General features: G+C 42.0%; 1 protein-coding gene across 1 annotated transcript in view; it reads right to left on the bottom strand.

Annotated features, from left to right (window-relative positions):
• ctdp1 (CTD (carboxy-terminal domain, RNA polymerase II, polypeptide A) phosphatase, subunit 1) overlaps positions 1-20,692 on the bottom strand; it is an 86,682-nt gene that overhangs the window by 28,280 nt on the left and 37,710 nt on the right. Inside the window, exons 8-9 of the mRNA XM_060904984.1 lie at positions 15,905-16,816; positions 1,290-1,431 (exon numbers count right to left, since the gene is read on the bottom strand). Of these exons, the coding sequence (XP_060760967.1) occupies positions 1,290-1,431; positions 15,905-16,816 (1,054 nt within the window). The remainder of the gene's footprint in view (positions 1-1,289; positions 1,432-15,904; positions 16,817-20,692) is intronic.

Raw genomic sequence — 20,692 nt, 5'->3', positions numbered from 1 at the left:
TTGGGCGAGAGCAGGAGAACGAGCAGCTAAAAACACTGTTGGTCCCAGGTGAGAGTCATTGAGGGTGAAGACCAACAACCAGGACAGCTCCTCCCGGTGTCCTACTTCCACATCCAGCAGGAGCTGTTAAACCACCACACCAAGCGCCATGGTCAGCTCTCTAACCCGTTAGTGGTCCCATGCTCCAAAGTTGACATGATTGTGTGTCTAGCCCACTCTCATGCCCTTAGCGGCCACTTAGCAACATAGAACACTATGGAGAAGATCCAGAACCACTTCCTCTAGTCAGGGATAAATGCTAAGATCCAGAATTTCTGTCAGTGGTGCCCTCCAGTGCTGCTCATGCCTCTGTCCATCATTTCAGTCCCCTTCGAGAGAAGGGGAATTTGGTGGGTCCCCTTCCCAAGCCTGCGTGCAGCCATGAGAATATATTGGTCACTGTGGACTATGCTAACCCTTCATCTCCAAGATAATGGCAGATGTGTGTTGGTTGTTGCAGGTCAAGCAGATCACACCTCAGTGTACCATCCCCAGACCAATGGCTTGGTAGAAAATATTTAACCAGAAACATCCACCAGCTTCACACCATTCAAGCTGCTGTTCAAGAGGAGGCCCCAGGATTTGCTGGATGTGGTGAAGGTGTGGGAAGAACAACCTTCCTCTTTCAGAACCACCAATGAGCACATCCATGAGATGCAGGAAAGCATTGAAAAAGAATTGCGCCCTTTATCCACCAGCACATTCCCGAGGCCCAGGCTGAGCAGAGCAGGGTCTACAGCCGCCACGCCCAGCCCCCAGAGTTCCAGCCTGGAATTTGTGTCCTCTTGCTAGTCCCATCAGCCAACTGTTGATGGGGGAAGTGGCGCTCAGACAGTATGCTCAGGCTTTGTAACAATTTCAGAAAATTAAATGAAACCTCTGATTTTGACAGTTAACCCATGCCCAGAGTGGAAGAACTGGTTAACCACCTGGGGAGAGCCCACTTTATCTTGCTAGACCTGACTAAAGTCTATAGGCAGGTGAGTTTATCCCCAGAAGGACAGCCCAAGATGGCCTTCAGCACTACCTCAGGCAGTACTGGGGCCTTCCTTTTGGCCTCCATGGGGTGCCAGCAACTGCCAAATTAAATTGTATTTAATTTGATGTGTACATCGTTAAATTAAAAATGTACAAAATTCACATTCAAATACTTTTGTCAGCTCCACAGAATTTAACTTGGCTTCATGGTGCGAGTCAAACGAGAGAGAGAAATAAAACCGTATAAATAAAGAGGAGATAAGTTTAGTAACCTCTGTGATTTTGTGTAGTCATCCTTAAGTGGGAACAGCTGCTCTTCCACTCTGTCCCACCGCTCCAAGCATCCCCAAAGCCAATCCGGATTCACTATGTGCAGATGCTTACAGGCCTGGGCCTGCCGGACCTTCTCCGTACCTAAAACACAAAACAAAGATATCTGGAAAACTACCCAAGTTTTGCCTTGCAGTGAGCAAATCAAATCAACCAGAGCAAAGTCTCTGAACAAAAGGTGGTTAAGAGATGGGTTGTTTTACAATCAGGGTACGCAAGCTAAAAATCACATTTAACACTTATTATCTTCAATATCAAAAGGCTTGACTAAATAAACTTGGTTGTTTATTGTAGCCCTGTGATAGCTCCATTTACCATGCAAAAAAAAAAAATTGGTGATAACGTTATTTTTGGTGAATGTATGGCAATATATGTGTCATATTTAGCAAAATTACTCGTGTCATTTAGAAAAAGTGCTCTTTTGACCACAGGGCGCTCCAAAAGGGATGCACTTACATCATTCTTTATACCATAAAACACATACCGTATTGGCTCGAATATAAGACGGTGTTTTTGTTGTAAAAAAATAGCTCTTAAAAAGGGGGGTCGTCTTAAATTCGCGGACTAGACAAAATGCCGCCAAAAACGAAAGTGAAAGTGAGGACAGTGAGAGTGAGCAAAGTGAGGCTGAGGATCTCTGTGCTGAGTAGCTGTAATTTAGCAAACTACCCTTTCCATTGTTTCAGTTGTTTATTATTGTAAACCTTAATGCATTGTTTAAAGCATTTGCACTGTTCTGCAAATTTATTCCATATACCCGTAGGCTATGGGAAGTTAATGCATTGACATTCTGAAGTTTATGAACTTTCAATCTAAACCTGACAAATTTGTTGAATTAATGCAATTTAAATGTTTTAATTTGGCTTGTCTAGTAGCCTGCAGTTTAGCCTCTTTTTTTACTTCTATGAAAAAAGTGTTCACGGAAATGAGACTGAAATGACCTCTATTTAAATGTGAAAAACAAAAGCCTCTAATTTTAAACAGAATTTTGAAATAAATACACTTTATATGAATGAACATTTGGTCTTCAAAAAACTTTTTCCCCAAAGATGAACTTGGAAAAGGGGGGTCGTCTTACATTCAGGGTCGTCCTATATTCGGGCCAATACGGTATTTGGTTCCATAATCACTGGAAACACAGTTAAGTTTTAATGTTGAATGCCAGTAAGTTTTCAGACTATTTTGATCAAATTAGTCTGTAATTGTGTCAAAAAAAAAAATGTCCTCTCCGAGACAGCTAATTTTTCAATATAAAATAACATATCTAAAAGGATTATTTTCATCATAAAATGTGGTCAAGATATTGGGACATAAATATTAGAGACAACGAACACAAAGCTTACAGCCTTATATTTAAAAGCACTGTGGAAGTCGTGGATTCTGAATTGTCAAAAAAAAAAAAACCCGTCCTCTCTGAGAATCACTTCATTTGTTTCTCCCAGCCCGGCTTAAAGCTACACTTCATCTTCTTTATCTTATAGCAGATTACACACAACTACCACACACACACACGTCAAAAAATGACCTGAAATCTGTTCTTTAACTCGTCCTTCACTTAAAAACTGGTACAAGAACCAGTTTGAGTCAATTTGAATTTTGGACCCCTGTGACACAAACTTTGTCCCCTGATTGTAAAACAACCCAGATGTAAACATCTACCAATCAGCAGATGAACAGAAAATGCTCTCTCTGTCGCCCCTCATCTCCTGTTCCTTCTGTATTCCGGCATCATCCAGCCTATTCTACTGTACTGTTCACCCTGCTTCTACAATATGCTCTCCACCGCCAACAGAAACAAACTGACAAAAATCACACACACAGCATCCAAAATCATTCACCACCCCACATGCAACCTCACCGAGCTCAACCTCAAAGCTGTCACACGCCTCGCAGTGTCAATAATCGAAGACCACAATCACCCTCTTTACCCACGTTTCACACTGCTCCCATCTGGCCGCAGGTATAGGACTTTAAGATGGAGACGGGCACGTTTTAGTAAGAGTTTTGTACCGTCTGCCATCTATGCACTGAACTGCCTCTCCCAGTAACCCTGTACGGACTTTCCTGGACTGGGTAAACAGTGACGGACTGTCTGATGCAGATATGCTGTGGGCCTACTCTCTGAATGGTTTCCTGTCTTAGTGAGCATATTTGATTTGATATCTGTTCAATGTCTTGATGCCTGTCGCTTGTTTTTGTCTGTCTTCTGTCTGTGTGCACACATTTTATACCTGTTTAATGTTGGTTGTGTCTTTATTGTACTTATATGTTGTAGCTGTTCCAAGTCTGACAGTTGGTGAAGACAAATTTCCCTTAGGAGACAATAAAGATAGATCTATCTATAACAAATAGGGCTGTCATGATTACCGGTGTACACGGTTACCGCGCTAAAATATTTTGACGGTGACCATAACCTTCTGAGTGTCAAAACCGCGATAGCTTCCATTTTCGCGAGACTTTGAACTTTCGTGCGAGTTTTCCCGCCGACGCCACTCAAGTTCACTCACTCACTGTCCGAAGTTCAAGCATGGCGGAAGGAGGAGACTGTGGTGGTCATCAAGATGAAGACATCTATCCGCCTTCCAAGCGGTTAAAATCGCAAGTGTGGAAATATTTTGGATATTTCAAAAATTCGGAGGGACAACTTGTTGATGACGGTGCTCCTGCATGTAGAGTGTGCAGAAAAAAGGTGTCAGCGAAAGGCAGCAATACATCAAATCTAATGACTCATCTGCGAGACCATCATCAGCATCTGTACAGCAAGTGCAAGGTGGTTAACGTGTATGTTTTAGCTGAAATGCGCAAAGTAACTTTTGACGAGGGAAGATGAAACAATTATTTCCGACTGTCAATAATGTTAGACCTTGATGATAATCTTTACTGTCGAAAGACGGCCACTGCTAGCAGTTTTAAAATGCATCTAGCACTAGCTGTGGTTAGCGCTATTCTGAGGTAAACATCACCATTCTAAGCTAAGTTACACAGCTAAACTTTCATTCGCCACAAGACGGTGAAAATGGATCAGTGAAACACACGAAGTAACGTATGACTTCGGGTCGAGGGAAAATACAACAGTTGTATCCGACTGTCAATAATGTTAAACTTTGATAATGATCTTTATTGCGAAGTGCGCCCACTGCTAGCATTTTAAAATGTGTCTAGCTGTGGTCAGGATCCACTTGTCCACAGTCCAAACTTGAAAACCTGAACCACGCCCACTCAACCTGAGCCACGCCCACTCAAATAACCGTGATAATACCGTACACCGCGATAATTTTGGTCACAATAACCGTCATGTTAAATTTTCATACCGTGACACCCCTAATAACAAATGCACAAAATGTCATGGGGCATGAAAAATTCAGTCAGTCGGTCAGTCTCTGAAGTAACCAAAAGCAAGTATGATTAAAATGTATTTATTGTGTAAAATAATTGCTTCTTTGAAATGTTCCTCAGTATAAATCAGTATTATCGTTTGTGTTTGGGGCAGTCACACTTTTCCAAAGGCAACTGTACTTTTCCGCAAAAGCTAATCCTCGAGAGTTTTGCTGTAAAAACAGATCAGATATGAGAAATGAACCAATTTAAAAAAAAGAGGAGGAGGACACCTGCCATAGCTCATGACAACAGCATTTTAATTAGCAGCGGTCTCAAAAGTAGCCGGTCACCGGCGGCAAATCGCCGGCTGTGGCTTGTTATGCCGCCGGCTATTGTCAGTCAGGTCACAAAATTTAATATTAAATATTTCTGACAGCAAAAAAAAGTTGTGAACGTAAATTACATCCACTATGTCATGTATGTCCGTTGCCACGTCAACTGTGTTTACATCCTCGACATGAGTGCAGCCATTACTGCCGCCTGTGTTGCCAGATTGCGTGTTTTCCCGCCCAATTTGGGCGGTTTTAAGTGCATTTTGGCGGGTTTTGAACATATTCTGGGCTGTAAAACGTCAGCAGTATCTGGCAACATATTTTTTTTACTTAATATAAGAAATTAATGGATGCCAACGTTTTTGCCAAAATGGTATTTTATTTTCCATTGTTTAGGCAGCTTCAGCATCATACTGTGAGATTCTGTTCAAATTGTTTTTTTCTTCTATGAAGCCTGAGCCATTTATTTTATTAGTTTATAATTATTGTTTAATTTAGTCTTCAGGAGAGACTGCCTGCACACAGTACTAGTATTAATAGTTTTTATCTTACATGAAAGCTGAGGCATTTATATTATATTTTAAGGTAACTTCATGTTGTGCTGTGAGGTTCTCTGCACTTTAACTTTTGAACCAACAGGAGCATTTGGATAAGTAAAGCCTGTTTTTCTGCATTTTTGTAGTCCTGGTAATCTTTTATATTGGTAAAGTTGTTTATAGAACCATTTCTCAGTGTCTGTTTTTTTTAATCAATAGTTTTTCAGTAATAACTTAATATTTAACATATCACTCAATTTTAAACAACCCCCGCGCCTCCCCCATAATCTCCAAAATTTCTGTGGGAAACACTGGCGTGTGTAACAACGCTAATCAAGCTTAAGCTAGACGACCCGCCTCAAATACCCGTCCCGGGTAATTATCATCCCAATTTTAGACGGCCTGTTCCAAACCATCCCGCCCCATGCAAAATTCGTACTTGCATCCATCCATCCATCCATCCATCCATCTATCTATATCCCTGCACGCTGGCAGACATTTCACCATTTTGCACCCTGCTGTAAATTATTTGTACCCTGCTATTCTCCCAAACTTTGAAGCCCCTGAATTATTTATTAAATATTAGTATTTTGGCCCCAGGGCAAGTCCAGGTTTTTGCTCCATCCCTGTGTGAGTTGGGAGAGAGTAAAATGTGGACTGTCTCAGCAAACCCTAAGGACCGGTTTGAGAATCACGGATATAAAAGCAGTGGTGTTTGATCTCAGTCCTGTCTGGATGCAGGTTTTTGTTGGTTAGGTTGTTGCTATAGAATTGCGGGGGCCTGCACATGGTTATAAGAGCATCTTTAGTTGCCTACTATGGTATGCCAGGTGAATCCTCGGGTGTTGCCATGTTATCCACGGTGGTTGCTAGGATATTGTATGTGGTTGCTATGTTATCCTGTGTGTTTACTAGGGTGTTGCTTGGCGGTTGCTTGCTTTCATATCCATGTGGTGGCTAGACTGTTTTGAGGTGGTTTACTAGGCAGTTGCTAGGGAATCTCAGTTGGTTCCAAGTGTGTAAATCGGTTGTTAGTGTGTTGCAGGGAGTCGGCAACATGTAGGATGGAGTTATGCAGTTTTAAACATCTTCAGTATATCATTTGAAGACAATTTCCCGGGGGGCACACGACACAGACACACGACCACTTTGAAACGTTGCTGTGCAGCAACCAGAATTCTGATCAGTCCAAAAAGCACAAATACACTGTTCCATATGGGATCTACAGCTCCCTGGACTTTGATTGTACATCCAAATTGCAATCTGTGAAAAAAATGGTACAGATTTTCAGTTTTTAAATAAATGAATAACAATAAATAAGGAGTGGACCGCAATGCAATCAGCAGAAAGGGCTTAGCTTTTGAATTCTGTAACCACTTGGTGGCAACTACACAAATTTTTTTGCATAAGTGCAGATTTTAAAAAATAAAATAAAATAAAAAAAGGGAATAAGCACACAAAATTGTCAAGTTTAAAAATTGCACATTATTTAGTTAATCTTTTATTTTATGAAGTGTCCTCGTGTCTGAAATTGGAAATATGTAAAATCCACAAACACACAATGCAGCTCCTTCTGGCCTTCTCTGTATTTTTCCATCAACATTCTCAAGGCAAACATTGCATCTGTAGAACTCTTTCCTGGCATGAAACCATACTACTGCTCACAGATCTTCACCTCTCCTCTTAGCCGAGCTTCCACTTCTCTTTCCCATAACTTCATGCTGAGGCTGGTCAACTTTATACCTCCATCATTACTACAGCACTGAACATCACCCTTGTTCTTGAATACTGGCACCAGTATACTACAACCCCGATTCCAAAAAAGTTGGGACAAAGTACAAATTGTAAATAAAATCGGAATGCAATGATGTGGAAGTTTCAAAATTCCATATTTTATTCAGAATAGAACATAGATGACATATCAAATGTTTAAACTGAGAAAATGTATCATTTAAAGAGAAAAATTAGGTGATTTTAAATTTCATGACAACAACACATCTCAAAAAAGTTGGGACAAGGCCATGTTTCCCACTGTGAGACATCCCCTTTTCTCTTTACAACAGTCTGTAAACGTCTGGGGACTGAGGAGACAAGTTGCTCAAGTTTAGGGATAGGAATGTTAACCCATTCTTGTCTAATGTAGGATTCTAGTTGCTCAACTGTCTTAGGTCTTTTTTGTCGTATCTTCCGTTTTATGATGCGCCAAATGTTTTCTATGGGTGAAAGATCTGGACTGCAGGCTGGCCAGTTCAGTACCCGGACCCTTCTTCTACGCAGCCATGATGCTGTAATTGATGCAGTATGTGGTTTGGCATTGTCATGTTGGAAAATGCAAGGTCTTCCCTGAAAGAGACGTCGTCTGGATGGGAGCATATGTTGCTCTAGAACCTGGATATACCTTTCAGCATTGATGGTGTCTTTCCAGATGTGTAAGCTGCCCATGCCACACGCACTAATGCAACCCCATACCATCAGAGATGCAGGCTTCTGAACTGAGCGCCGATAACAACTCGGGTCGTCCTTCTCCTCTTTAGTCCGAATGACACGGCGTCCCTGATTTCCATAAAGAACTTCACATTTTGATTCGTCTGACCACAGAACAGTTTTCCACTTTGCCACAGTCCATTTTAAATGAGCCTTGGCCCAGAGAAGACGTCTGCGCTTCTGGATCGTGTTTAGATACGGCTTCTTCTTTGAACTATAGAGTTTTAGCTGGCAACGGCGGATGGCACGGTGAATTGTGTTCACAGATAATGTTCTCTGGAAATATTCCTGAGCCCATTTTGTGATTTCCAATACAGAAGCATGCCTGTATGTGATGCAGTGCCGTCTAAGGGCCCGAAGATCACGGGCACCCAGTATGGTTTTCCGGCCTTGACCCTTACGCACAGAGATTCTTCCAGATTCTCTGAATCTTTTGATGATATTATGCACTGTAGATGATGATATGTTCAAACTCTTTGCAATTTTACACTGTCGAACTCCTTTCTGATATTGCTCCACTATTTGTCGGCGCAGAATTAGGGGGATTGGTGATCCTCTTCCCATCTTTACTTCTGAGAGCCGCTGCCACTCCAAGATGCTCTTTTTATACCCAGTCATGTTAATGACCTATTGCCAATTGACCTAATGAGTTGCAATTTGGTCCTCCAGCTGTTCCTTTTTTGTACCTTTAACTTTTCCAGCCTCTTATTGCCCCGTCCCAACTTTTTTGAGATGTGTTGCTGTCATGAAATTTCAAATGAGCCAATGTTTGGCATGCAATTTCAAAATGTCTCACTTTCGACATTTGATATGTTGTCTATGTTCTATTGTGAATACAATATCAGTTTTTGAGATTTGTAAATTACTGCATTCCGTTTTTATTTACAATTTGTACTTTGTCCCAACTTTTTTGGAATCCGGGTTGTACTTCTCCACTCTTCAGGCATCCTTTCACTTTCCAAGATCTTGTTAATCTAGTCAAAAAGTCAATTGCCATCTCTCCTAAGCACCTCCATGCCTCCACTGGTACATCATCTGGGCTGACTGCCTTACCACTCTTCATAGCTCTCCTTACTTCCTCCTTTACCCCTTTTCCACCAAATCAGTTCCAGGACTGGTTCGGTGCTGGTGCTGGTTCACAACTCATTCAACTTGCGAGCCAGTTGAGAACCAGTTTGCTTTTCCATAGCTCGCAGTGCTAAGGGAAGCCACGTCATTACGTCGCTGTATACGTCAGTTACGTCGCTGCATTTGCATAAACCTTGGCGCGAATATCGAAGCAACAACAATAATAATGGATGACTTCGCGTTTGTACAGCTGTTGCTTCTTGTCGCTTAAAAATGGCGACCTTTCGCGGTCTTGCGATTGTTGTTGGTCTTAACAACTCCCCCCCCCCGCTGACGTAAGCGGTTCTTTCCTCTGGCCCAGCAGAGAGTTGGTGCTAGCCTGGAACCGGTTTTTCTGGCCCCAGAGCCAGTTCTTTGTCAGTGGAAACAGAAAACCCGATTCCAAACTAAGCACCGGCCCCGAACCAGCCCTGGAACTGCTTTGGTGGAAAAGGGGCACTTGCTAACCTGCTGTACTTCCTGCACCTCGGCCAACTTTCATTTTCTTCATTCATCAACTTCGCAAAGTGCTCCATCCACCTTCTCAACACTCTTCACTCGTCAGCACATTTCTACTGCATCCTTTATCAGCCGAACCTGCTGCACATCCTTACCACCTTGAGCTCATCGTCTTGCTAATCAGTACAGGTCCTTTTCTCCATCCTTAGTTTCTAACCTTTCAGATAGTTCATCATACTCTCTTAATCTCTGTTTTTATCCCAGTTTTGCTTTGCCAACTTCTTCATAAGCATAAATTATGGTATTTACCGCCATTGTTAGAAAATACCTTCGAGAGAAACTCTTCATCATGAGACAAATTTATTTTCAATTTATTTCTTTTGTGTGTGATTTCCTCATGGTATTATAGCATGTAACACATACAGAAGCTTAAACATGAGCCTACTGGAATAAGTTTGTTTCGTTATTGAAAATGCTCTCATGGTTACAAATACAAGAAATAGAACTTTAGGACTGCAATAATATTGTGGTTAAAAAAAGGGAAACATCAAATTGCACTTGCTCTTGTGACATACAAGTTGAAAGCTGTTTAGGTTTTTGATTATAAAAAAGTAGATAATCTGATTAAAGCATGAAAAAATGCTAGGAATAATAATTTTAAAAAAATCACTTTGGTATTTTTCTTTCATACGAGTTAGTTGCACATTATTTACAACACGCCCTCTTCTTATAAACAAAATAAGAAAACGCAAAGTTATGCAAACAAGACCCAAGTCCGACTGCGCTGAACTAAAAGCCGTTTAGTTTACATCTCTTCCGTGAACATCAGTGGATTCTTAAAAGACCTAAATCTCATCTTCAATATCCAACTCTTCTTCAAAAACATCTGTATCATATTCTGCAGAAGCTAAATTTCTGCAATCAATGCCTTGCCCGGCCTTCCACATCTCGTCTTGCACACCCACATCAAAATCAAGAAAGGTTGCTTGTGCTGCGATCTCGGAATCTGGTCTTTCTTCCAAGTGCACTCTGAATTTTTTGAAACTCTTTTCACTAATGCCGCTTTTCCACTACAAACGCGGCTGAGTCGGGCTGAGCCGTGCCGTGCTGAGTCGAGCTGAGTGGGGCTGTTGGAGTTGCATTTCGACTACAACCGCGCTGAACCGTGCTGGCTGGAAGTGGGTGGACACATTGGGTGGAGTTAGCGAAAGTGGGTGGACGTCACGTGATGTCGTTAAGCAGCGCGAACAGTGACATCAGTGAGCTTTTAAGCGGTAGTCTCACGACCCGGAGAGTAAACAATAAACATGGAGGACATGGAGTCGTTAGTGTTGCTGGTCTTGGTGCTGTGGCTTGTTGTCACCGACAACGCCAACAGATACTGGCAAGAGCGTATAGATGAGGCGAGGCGCATAAGGCTTCAGAAATTCTCGTAATTCGTAATTATTCTTCTTCCGGGTTTGCGGTGTTTACAGATCCCAGCGTGCTCGCGGGGCGTGTGTGGGCATGTGAGGACACTCCTCCTCACCAATCAGTGCACAGGGGAGTGTCTGCTCACGCCCCCAGCCTCACTCGGCTCGCTTCAGCCCCACTTCAAAACCGTGTGAGTTTTAGGGGCTAAGCAGGGCTGAAGCGAGCTGAGTCGTGCTGGTTTTTGGTAGTCGAAACGCGAGCCGTGTCGGGCTGAAGTGAGCTGAAAAAGGGTAGTGGAAAAGGGCCATAAAAGGACGAACTTTAGCATGTGAATTTGTCATGTGCGTGTAACAAAACGCAGAAAATTTTACTTCAGAATCATCTGCTTCTGACGGCACAGACGGCACTGTTGTGCTGTGCTGGGGGCGGGGTGAACGTAACGAGATGTGTGATTGGTTGTAGAAAGCAGCACAATAGGGAATCGCAATAAGACGTGCGTTTTGATTGGATATTTCTCACAAAATAAATTAATCTTCATCCACTTTTCATGTGCAACATGTGCAAGTTTCACAATTGACGAGTTTTGTATGATTATCAAAATATACTTTTATCCAGTATATGAAAATATTTTTTAGTTGCCAAACAGTGGTCACAAAAAAAAAAAAAAGCACAATTTTCAGGTTCAGCACTAGGGTGGTCCCGAAATGTATGGGAAAAAGTTTTTTTACCAAAACATTCCGACCACCCTACCATTTTTTTTTACATAGGCTAAACGAAGGCAACAAGCAAAATTTCAGAAAAATTGGTTAATATTTAGAGGTGCCACACGAGGTTGCAAATCGGGTTAAGCTGTTAACATTAGCTGGTGCGTAGACTGTTGCAGAGAAGATCTCAAACCCTCAAAAAGTCGCAGTTCTAGAGGGAATACGCCACTTCTATGAAAAAGAAGAGGCAGGAAGAGTTTATAGACTGATAGAAGGTTAACTTTCATGCACTAAGGGGTTCTTAAACAATGAGCACTGATCGTAATATGCTGATGAAGTTGTGAATGTTTTTCTTTCTATGTTTTTCAGATGGCTAGCAACAGTAATGAGCAATTCCAGCGTTATGGACGTGACACTTGAACTCAAAATGGCAACAAATGACCCAGTGCATGTTTTATTGTCTCCCAGTATTTAAACAGGTGTTGCATATTTTAAGGCTGTACCATACTGGAGAAGTGATAGAACAAGAACAATTCCCATAGTACATCTAGGGCATGCCAGGAAACGCCAATAAAAGATGCGTTATGGATGTGACAGAAAAAGTATCACTTTTCTTGGGTGACTGTACATTTTTATCAAACTCTGTGAAATTGTAAACCTAATGTCGAAATGGAGAGATCCGTTTGATAGAGGGGTCCAAGGTGAATATTAAAAAATCTTTGTTTAAAATATTTTGTATTTCATGCAGAGTTTTGGAAGGAAAAGTCAGCGTTATGGATGTGACGAAATTCCGTTATGGATGTGACGCGTCTGAAATAGATATGGCATATGTTTAGAAAATCAGCAATTTAACCAACATAACCCTTTGAAAAACTCTCTAAATATCAGCTAAAACTATCAAAGTTCTTAAATAATATTTAGGATGGCTATTGTTTTGCTGTTTTGTGGATTTTAGCATACATTTCTGTGACTTGTGGCAATAATATAGAATTGTACATGATCAAAGTTATTAGTGTCATTAGCTAAAATAGTGAAGGCGAAGGGAACAATTCTTGTGACAAATTGGTTCAACTTATTCACATCTGTAAAATACAGGCCTAGGTGATATCTCTGGGAGTGGTTTTGATGTATTACATGTTGCTTTATTTTTGCATGGTGAGGTTGACATTTACATGGAATTGCCCTAATACAAGTAGTACCGGTGGTGCAAAGCACAAAACCAGAAAGGATGATTATGTTTGGTTAATTGGTCGCACTTCCAAGGAACTGTCTGGGAGAAAGCTTCCTTCTGCTAGGGAAGTCCTTAGGCCCTGTCCATACGGCAACGGATTCAGGTGAATCTGATAAAATTGTTTATCGGTTCGGCCTGGCGTCCACACGGCACCGGCGTTTTGGGTGTCCCAAAACGAAATCTTTTGAGAACGGGTTCCAGAGTGAAAAAATCTGGCGACGGCGCCGTTGCAAAGTCGTCTGGATGAGTAGAACGGATTTGTTTACGATGACGTCACAACCACATGACTGTCAGTGCTTCACGCCGGGTAGAAGTGTAACGAACTCGATGCGAGTTGTCAACAAATCCTATAACTTGGTTCATGAAACGCGCTTACAAAATATTTTCACTGTGAATATTTATTGTGTAATGGTGCAAAGTGAGAGAGAGAGAGAGAGAGAGAGAGAGAGAGAGAGAGAGAGAGAGAGAGAGAATAGCCCTTAGGGCAGAGTCTTTAGTCCAAACTAGGGCTGCAACTAACGATTATTTTAATAATCAATTAATCTGTCAATTACTTTTTCGATTAATCGATGAATCAGATAAAAAACAAACAAAAAAGCATTAATTTCCAACCCTTTATTCAAAAAAAAAAAAAATTCACAGTGCAAAAAATCTTGTGCAAAAGTGCAAAAACATGTTGATCCTTGATCATCCCTGAGCAGTAAAAAATAAATAAGTAAATAAATAAATAAATAATAATAATAATAAAAAATAAAATATATAGACTTTTTTAAAATAAAGTGCACAAAAAGAGGTATATATTTTTTAAAGGGATGAGTGGTCAGAACAATAAATAAATTATAAAAAAAATAAAGAAAAATACAAATCAGAAAACACTCACAGTTGCACAAACTCACTCACTCTCTCTCTCTCTCTCTCACTCCCTTTGCTCAGACACTTTGCATTGCAATGCAAAAATGTGAGCATGTCCACATGCTCCTGACTCAGGCTCGCTTGTCAAGCTGGACATCGAGCAAACACCAGCACCAGACGAGCTTTGGAGGGATGTTAACGTTACGTTTCATCACTTCAAAGCGGAACAAACATAGGTGTCATGAACTCCCGTCCTCCTCATCAATGACTCCAACGTGTTTTCGTTTCAGGTGCTGGATCGTTACTGTGGTGCTCCCGTGCTATGTCATGTCACTTTTGCACATTTTACAAGTAACACACTTACTCGTTTTGTTTAGCGTGAAATGCTCCCACACTTTAGATGATTTTGGTCGCACCGGTTTCTCCGCTTCCGCCATGTTTCTAAACAACTCCGCTCCGAGCTCAACTCTGCTTGTTTGGCTGGCATCCAGCTTAATGGTGCATTACCGCCACCTTCTGCTCCGGAGTGTGAACTCCGCGCTCAACTCAAACCAGAGACTTTTTTAATAATAGAACGACTTTGTCTGTGACTTTGTAATCGCGCGACACGACGAATCGATAATGAAATTCGTTGCCAACACTTTTAATAATCGATTTTTATCGATTCGTTGTTGCAGCCCTGGTCCAAACACTGCGGAAGCAGTACCAAACCGCGCACCGCCTGTGCGCTTTCCAAAAACAATCCCGCCAGCAAAAATAGGAAGAAAAAAAAGGAGCGATCTCACCTCTTCAGATGTTGGTTTAAGTCCAACAATACATTCCTCAAAAAGGGCGTAGAAGAACAAAGTAATCCATCGACGTGTAGCATTCAATTTATTCCGAACCATTAAAGAATTCTGGAGGATATCAGAATGTTGGCGTACCGGCTTCCATCTACCCCCGTTCATTCCTCTTTCCGCGTCTTTCGTTTTACGCTACTGATTAATAATCAAAACTTTATGTGGCTGATGCTACAGAAGAAGGGGTTTATGCACATGCGTCTACTTCTATTGTTCTGGTGTCTCCGATGGGACCGTCTTACAGCGCACGTAGAGGTGTGGCATGTGTATTGCATCGTTTTCAGCAAGCGTTGCGTTGCCATATGAACCTGAAATTTTACTGATCCGTTGCACGTGTGGACGCGATATTTAAAAAAAAAAAAAAAAATCTTGTTGCCGTTGTCGTGTGGATGTAGCCTTAGTGTGTTCTTTTATCTCCACAAGATACCAGAATACCAAAGGGTTTAGAAAATCACATACAAGTAATAGCTATTGTTACTGTGAACACAGGAAGTTATATTACTGTATTGTTTGTATTAATATGAAACAGTTAATAAGCCACATTATTTTATATTGTGTCTTGAGTGAAAACTTTAATGGCTTTGTGGCACCTCTAAACATTGTTCAATCTTAACCAAATTTCGCACAATAAAACTTCTTTTAGGCAATGTAAAAAAAAAAAAAAAAAAAAAAAAGGTAAGGTGGTCGTAACAAAATCCTAAAATAAATAAAATGTTGGGGCCCACCCTATTCAGCACACAGTCTACAGGTTATGGCAAACAGTATTTTGGCTCCATGAAGCCAACATAATCAATCAATTAACATCAGTGTGGTACCTGCGCTGTTGGAATGAAAACCTACAGCAAATAAGTTTGGACATAAACGTTATTAATATTAATCAATATCGCATCAGCAAGACAGTCGCCGTCCTGAATATCGGCGGATTTACCCATTTCGATACAACATGTCTATAAAGAGGAAATTGATATCCAGTGAGTGACATTTCACACACAATTACAAAGTATTGTGGGTTTTTTTTACGTCATTAGCAAAAACGGTTCCTGAAGAAGCCGCAGGTGGACGGCGTGCCGCGTGTTGCCATGCCAATGCACGGACGCACAGCCTGTAGTAAGCGTAAGAAGGATTTCAGTGCAATGAACTCTAACACATGGTGAACACAGACAAGTGGCGTGATACACAGAGTGACCTGTACCAGTGCTGCTGTAATAAGTATCGGCACCCTTAGAATGCTGCATGTCCAGTCTGATTAATTTGCCAGTAGTGTAAAAAGTGTTTAACTTACCTGCACGCGCGGCAATCAAGTGGGTGGTGCAGTTGGGATCTTTGGGATTGAGCACAAGTCTCTTGCCAATCTTGGCCCCCAGTGCTTTTGCATGGTAGCTCTCTCGTGTTCGCTCCATGGGGTAGTTTGTTGGGTACAATCCACTGAACACGATGTTGGTGCCAGCCAGGGAACTGCTCTTCAGCTCAGGGACAATTTTACGGATGTCTGGCATCTCCGAGCAGTCGCCCCGCAGGTAAGCCTCGTAGCGCGAGTAATACTCATTATGAATACGCATCAAGATCTCTTGAAGGTAAATCAAATGATCATCCTTGTCCGTGTCTTCCTCATCCTCCTCTTCTTCATCCACCATGCTGTGGTCTAAAGACTCCTCTCCCATGGTGACCCCTGACTGCTCGCTGTTTTGAGACTCCGTCTCGGTTTCCTTCTTGTCAGAACATCCGTTATCACCAAAACTCTCTTCGTCATCCAGATCACAGATACTGTCCGTGTCTACTCCGTGTCCATCTCCATTCTCCTTTGTACTGCAGCACTCTTCAGCTTGTTTAAGTTTTATGGTTTCTGAGAGCTGGTCATTTTTATTATGTGGTGATTCCGGTTTAGCCGAGTCATCGCCGTCAGCTACAGTTCCGTTCTCCTGGTCAACAGTTTCACTTGACTGCCTCATCTTGTCCACGTCACCCGACTCTTCTAATTTAATATCAGACTTATTACTCGATTGCGACTTTTCCGTCCTCTTTCCATCAGGATATGTTCTCTGGCTCGCTGATGCTCCTTGAACGTCCGGGACACAGACTGATGTTTCGTCAAGCTTTTTATCCTTGTCTTGTTTCTGGAGGCCGTTATTCTTCCCCCCATTGGCTGATGATCCAGAAGGGTTAGTGGTCTCGACAGGTTGACTAGATAGGCTACCTACAGTAAGACAGCACAACATAGTTCTTAATTGTTAAAAGCAGTCCTAACATACAGTGTTAAATTAACTGCTTGGTAAGAATAAATCACACAAGGTTCATTCATCTGCTAAACTTTGAAAAATAATGGCTCATCAGGAGATTGGATCATGAGTGGAAAGCCTGACCATGAGCAAAACTGGCTGTGCTCTGTGTGGGAGGGGCTTATCCTCTCGCCCCTGTCAATCACAGCAAAACCAGCCTGTTGGCTCATGGATGCAGAAGAGGGCTGATAGCACTTTCCAATTTAATAAGATGATGACTGACTTCATGTGTCTCAGAGGAAGCACATGTTATCCTTCACCCTCCCCAGCTGCATGATGGGTAGGAGCTAGCTGGCGAGTGGGAATCCACAGGTGACCAAAAACCACGTGTAGTAGGAGTTTCTATAGAGGATTTCGACGTGACGTCACCGGTCACGTGACGCCCCGGTGTCCGCCATTTTGAAGGTCAAGCTAGGTAATGTCAACAACATAGTAGCTGGTATGTTACTGTAGCGATGTTTACGTTCAGTCATTTGGATGACTGTTAAAACCTTTCAGTCTCAAGTTTTTCCTTTACTGGATTTACTACTTTACTGAGCTAGCACGTGCTAGCTCCCAGCCTGGCCGAGCGCGCTAGCTCAGTAAACTAGTAAATCCAGTAAAGGAAAAACTTGAGACTGAAAGGTTTTAACAGTCATCCAAATGACTGAACGTAAACATCGCTACAGTAACATGCCAGCTACTATGTTGTTGACATTATCTAGTGCTAACAGCTAGCTGCTAGTACACTGCTACAACTACACCGACCCTAATAATACAGTTCTTGGTCATTGCCTGGTAACAGCAAATTTATAACGGGCCATGTCTCAACAGACTAAGAAGTTATTTCAATGACATTTAATAACATTTTGTTTATCCTGAGGACCGAAAGTAAATGAAAACGTGAACAAACCTTAGCTGTAATAAGATGGCGACCACCGGCTCCAGGGACGACCCGCTGATGTAGGCATGTTACCCAGCCTGGTTTTTAACGACATGGGTATACAGATCACGTGGGCCGAAGTCAGGTAAAGACGAGGGCTTGGTGTACTTCCGTACGTCAGTGAACAATCCTGGTGGAAGCAGGTAAACGTCGTTCTCTAAGCCTGCTAACCTCAATTTTTGCAAATACCTCTCCCTCTGCTCGCCCTGTAAATGCCCTACGTCGCTGGATAGTGAAGGTGTTTTCTGCATCTCGCTCCTTTTTCTTTTATGTTTTTTCCCTGGTATTTCCCACACGCCTGACTGCAGGTCAGGAAGATCACCCGCGCTGCAAAGCCAGAAAAAGATAGCCTGGTAACGTGTACGGATCACGTACTCCAGCATCATTGATTTTCTGGTGATATCGCTTCTTACTCGCGTCATCTAGGCCGGATAAAATACTCGACAATGAGACTTCGTCATGATCAACAGTGTATCGCTACCGGTAGTCGCCATATTTGTGACCGTCAAAATGGCGGCATAAATATTGTCGCTATGGAAACAATGACGTAGGCCGAAATCCTCTATAGCGCGCCCACGGGGGCCACCGCAATTGGCGCAAGCTGTTGTGGTTTCCCAGCCATAATGTGTGCGTGATATATAATCTCCACATTCACACGCTCTGATTGGCTACTCTACTACTAGGCTATCCGCTCATATCCCATGAGTACAGAAAAACAAAATGGCGGCACGCATCAAGTCAGATACATCACTTTGTTATTGAATATTTAAAAGAAACAGAAAGAGCTAAAAGAATATAGCTGCCCCAAGATCTCCTGTTCCACACTCCAGCCCAGTCTGTGACAGTAATGTACCTTTAAGTTGGTTTGCCAACCTCTAAAAAAAACCTTAAAGAAGAAAATGGCACAGCGTGTTACCGAACCGACCGAGAACGAAATAAAAACTCTACTTGAAAACAAAACCTCAAAAAACAGCAACAAAATATGGAATGAAAGTACTTGATGGTAAGATGATCTCTTTTTTATTTTCCAAGAATTACTATTATTGCATTTTTCACAAACTGCTCCCGTCATTTCACTGGTTTGCTTACACTCTAAGCAGAAGTGATTTTGTCGGACGTTTTGCATCAAACCTTTTTATAATATTTGCAAAAAATACAAATGCTCCGTTTCTCAAAATCCAGTGAATGTGGATAGAATAAAGTAGTTATTCCACTCAATCTCGTCATACATGGATTACAGCCAACTTGGTGCTATGTGCCTCGTCGTAGGGCTTTCCACTAAGGCTCATACTAGCCAGCCATGACAAATAAGTAAAGACAAAAACTCCTGTGCATGCAGTTCCCAGGATTAGATGTATTTTCCACAGACCGTTTATTTATTCACTTTACTCAAATACAAAGTAAAATGGCAGTAAATCTTCTTTCTTTTCTTGCGTATTGCATCATGAGGCGTTCCTGGCTTGTAAATCTCTTATTTTCGGTGCATGACACATTCACGCAGCTGAGCATGCTATGAATTAACAACGACAACGGTCTGCAGTGGGGCTACACAATTACACACTCAGCCAACATTTCTCCATTTGTGTATGAAAATACACTCCAACCACTCAGTTTGGGTTCATTTACAACCAACGGTGTCTTTTGATGCCAGCACGTAATTGAGCGAGAGAAGACTGGTTTACCGGAGACAAAATAAGCGTCATCTCTGCTTCTGTTCCCTCCGACACACTACTGCCTCCTCCGAGTGCGCGCGCACACCCATAGGTCGCGTTAACCGACAATTGTCCGTCAGTGACGGATTTTTTTTAAGCTATGATGGAAAAATCTGAAGGCCGTCGGTTATTTTGACGGATGTTTACCGTTACCATTACCAATAACAATAATAGCCTAATAATAACAATATAAATAATGAAACACACAATTGAAATGATTGGCAAGTTGTGGCAGAGTTTTCTTACATACAGTATACATAGTCTCCACTGCCGTCACTTTCAATCTGAGCCGACGTTGCGGCAGTCTTGATGTTCAGTGCACAGGCTGCTCATGTATACACTGTAGGCACTGCGCAAGGCTGTTCCGCCCATCGCGCTCCTGACCGCGCTCTCACTTTTCTAACCACTAGCACAGTGAGATGGATTAATGTTTCCCTTCTCTGCAGAAGACACGTCATTTTTGTTATTAAAAAAAGAGATGCATTGGGTTGTTTGTGTCGTTTCCCTGCCTGTACAATAGCGCTCATTTAGGCTAGCTGTTTTCTTGTTTTTAAAATGAAACAAATGTCGATTTATTGTGTTCTTCCCCAGCAAGCTTAGGAACATCACTGCTCGAATATCTGCTAAACTATCATTTTAATGAGAGCACGGGTAGACAAACTAACATTTAAACATAACTTCGTTTTATTTAAGACCTTCCGTGTCAGGTTCCAGGCTCCGCGGGGTGCAGAAAGACGGCATGCTGCAGGATTTCCTCCCTATGAAGAGAGTACTAGCAGGGTCGGGAAATCCAACTTTCAGAGGCTCTTGCCGGCTTCTGATCGCTTCCCTGGGAGAAATGTTTCCCGACTTCAGAACTTTGGCTGAAGTGGCGCTGGTTATTCCAGTCTCCAGTGTCGCAGCAGAGCGCGGGTTCAGCCTTCAGAATAAAATTAAAACGTCAATGAGAAGTCGTCTGTCCGAGGCAAAGACGCAAAATTTAATGACAGTTGCCTCGGCAGCAGTCTCCATTGACGACTCTGATTATGCACAAGCGAGCTGCCAATTTAAATCCATGCGGGCCAGAAGGAAGGTTTGAGCTCACGCAAACAGGTCAGATTAGATTGTCACTTAAATCGTTGTAGTTCATATTTTAACTGCAATTGTCTTGCTACGTTGTA

The sequence above is a fragment of the Neoarius graeffei genome, chromosome 22, assembly GCF_027579695.1.
Source record: "Neoarius graeffei isolate fNeoGra1 chromosome 22, fNeoGra1.pri, whole genome shotgun sequence".
Taxonomy (NCBI): Eukaryota; Metazoa; Chordata; class Actinopteri; order Siluriformes; family Ariidae; genus Neoarius; species Neoarius graeffei.
Note: the sequence above shows the minus strand (reverse complement) of the source record. Positions and strands in the feature narration are given on the sequence as shown.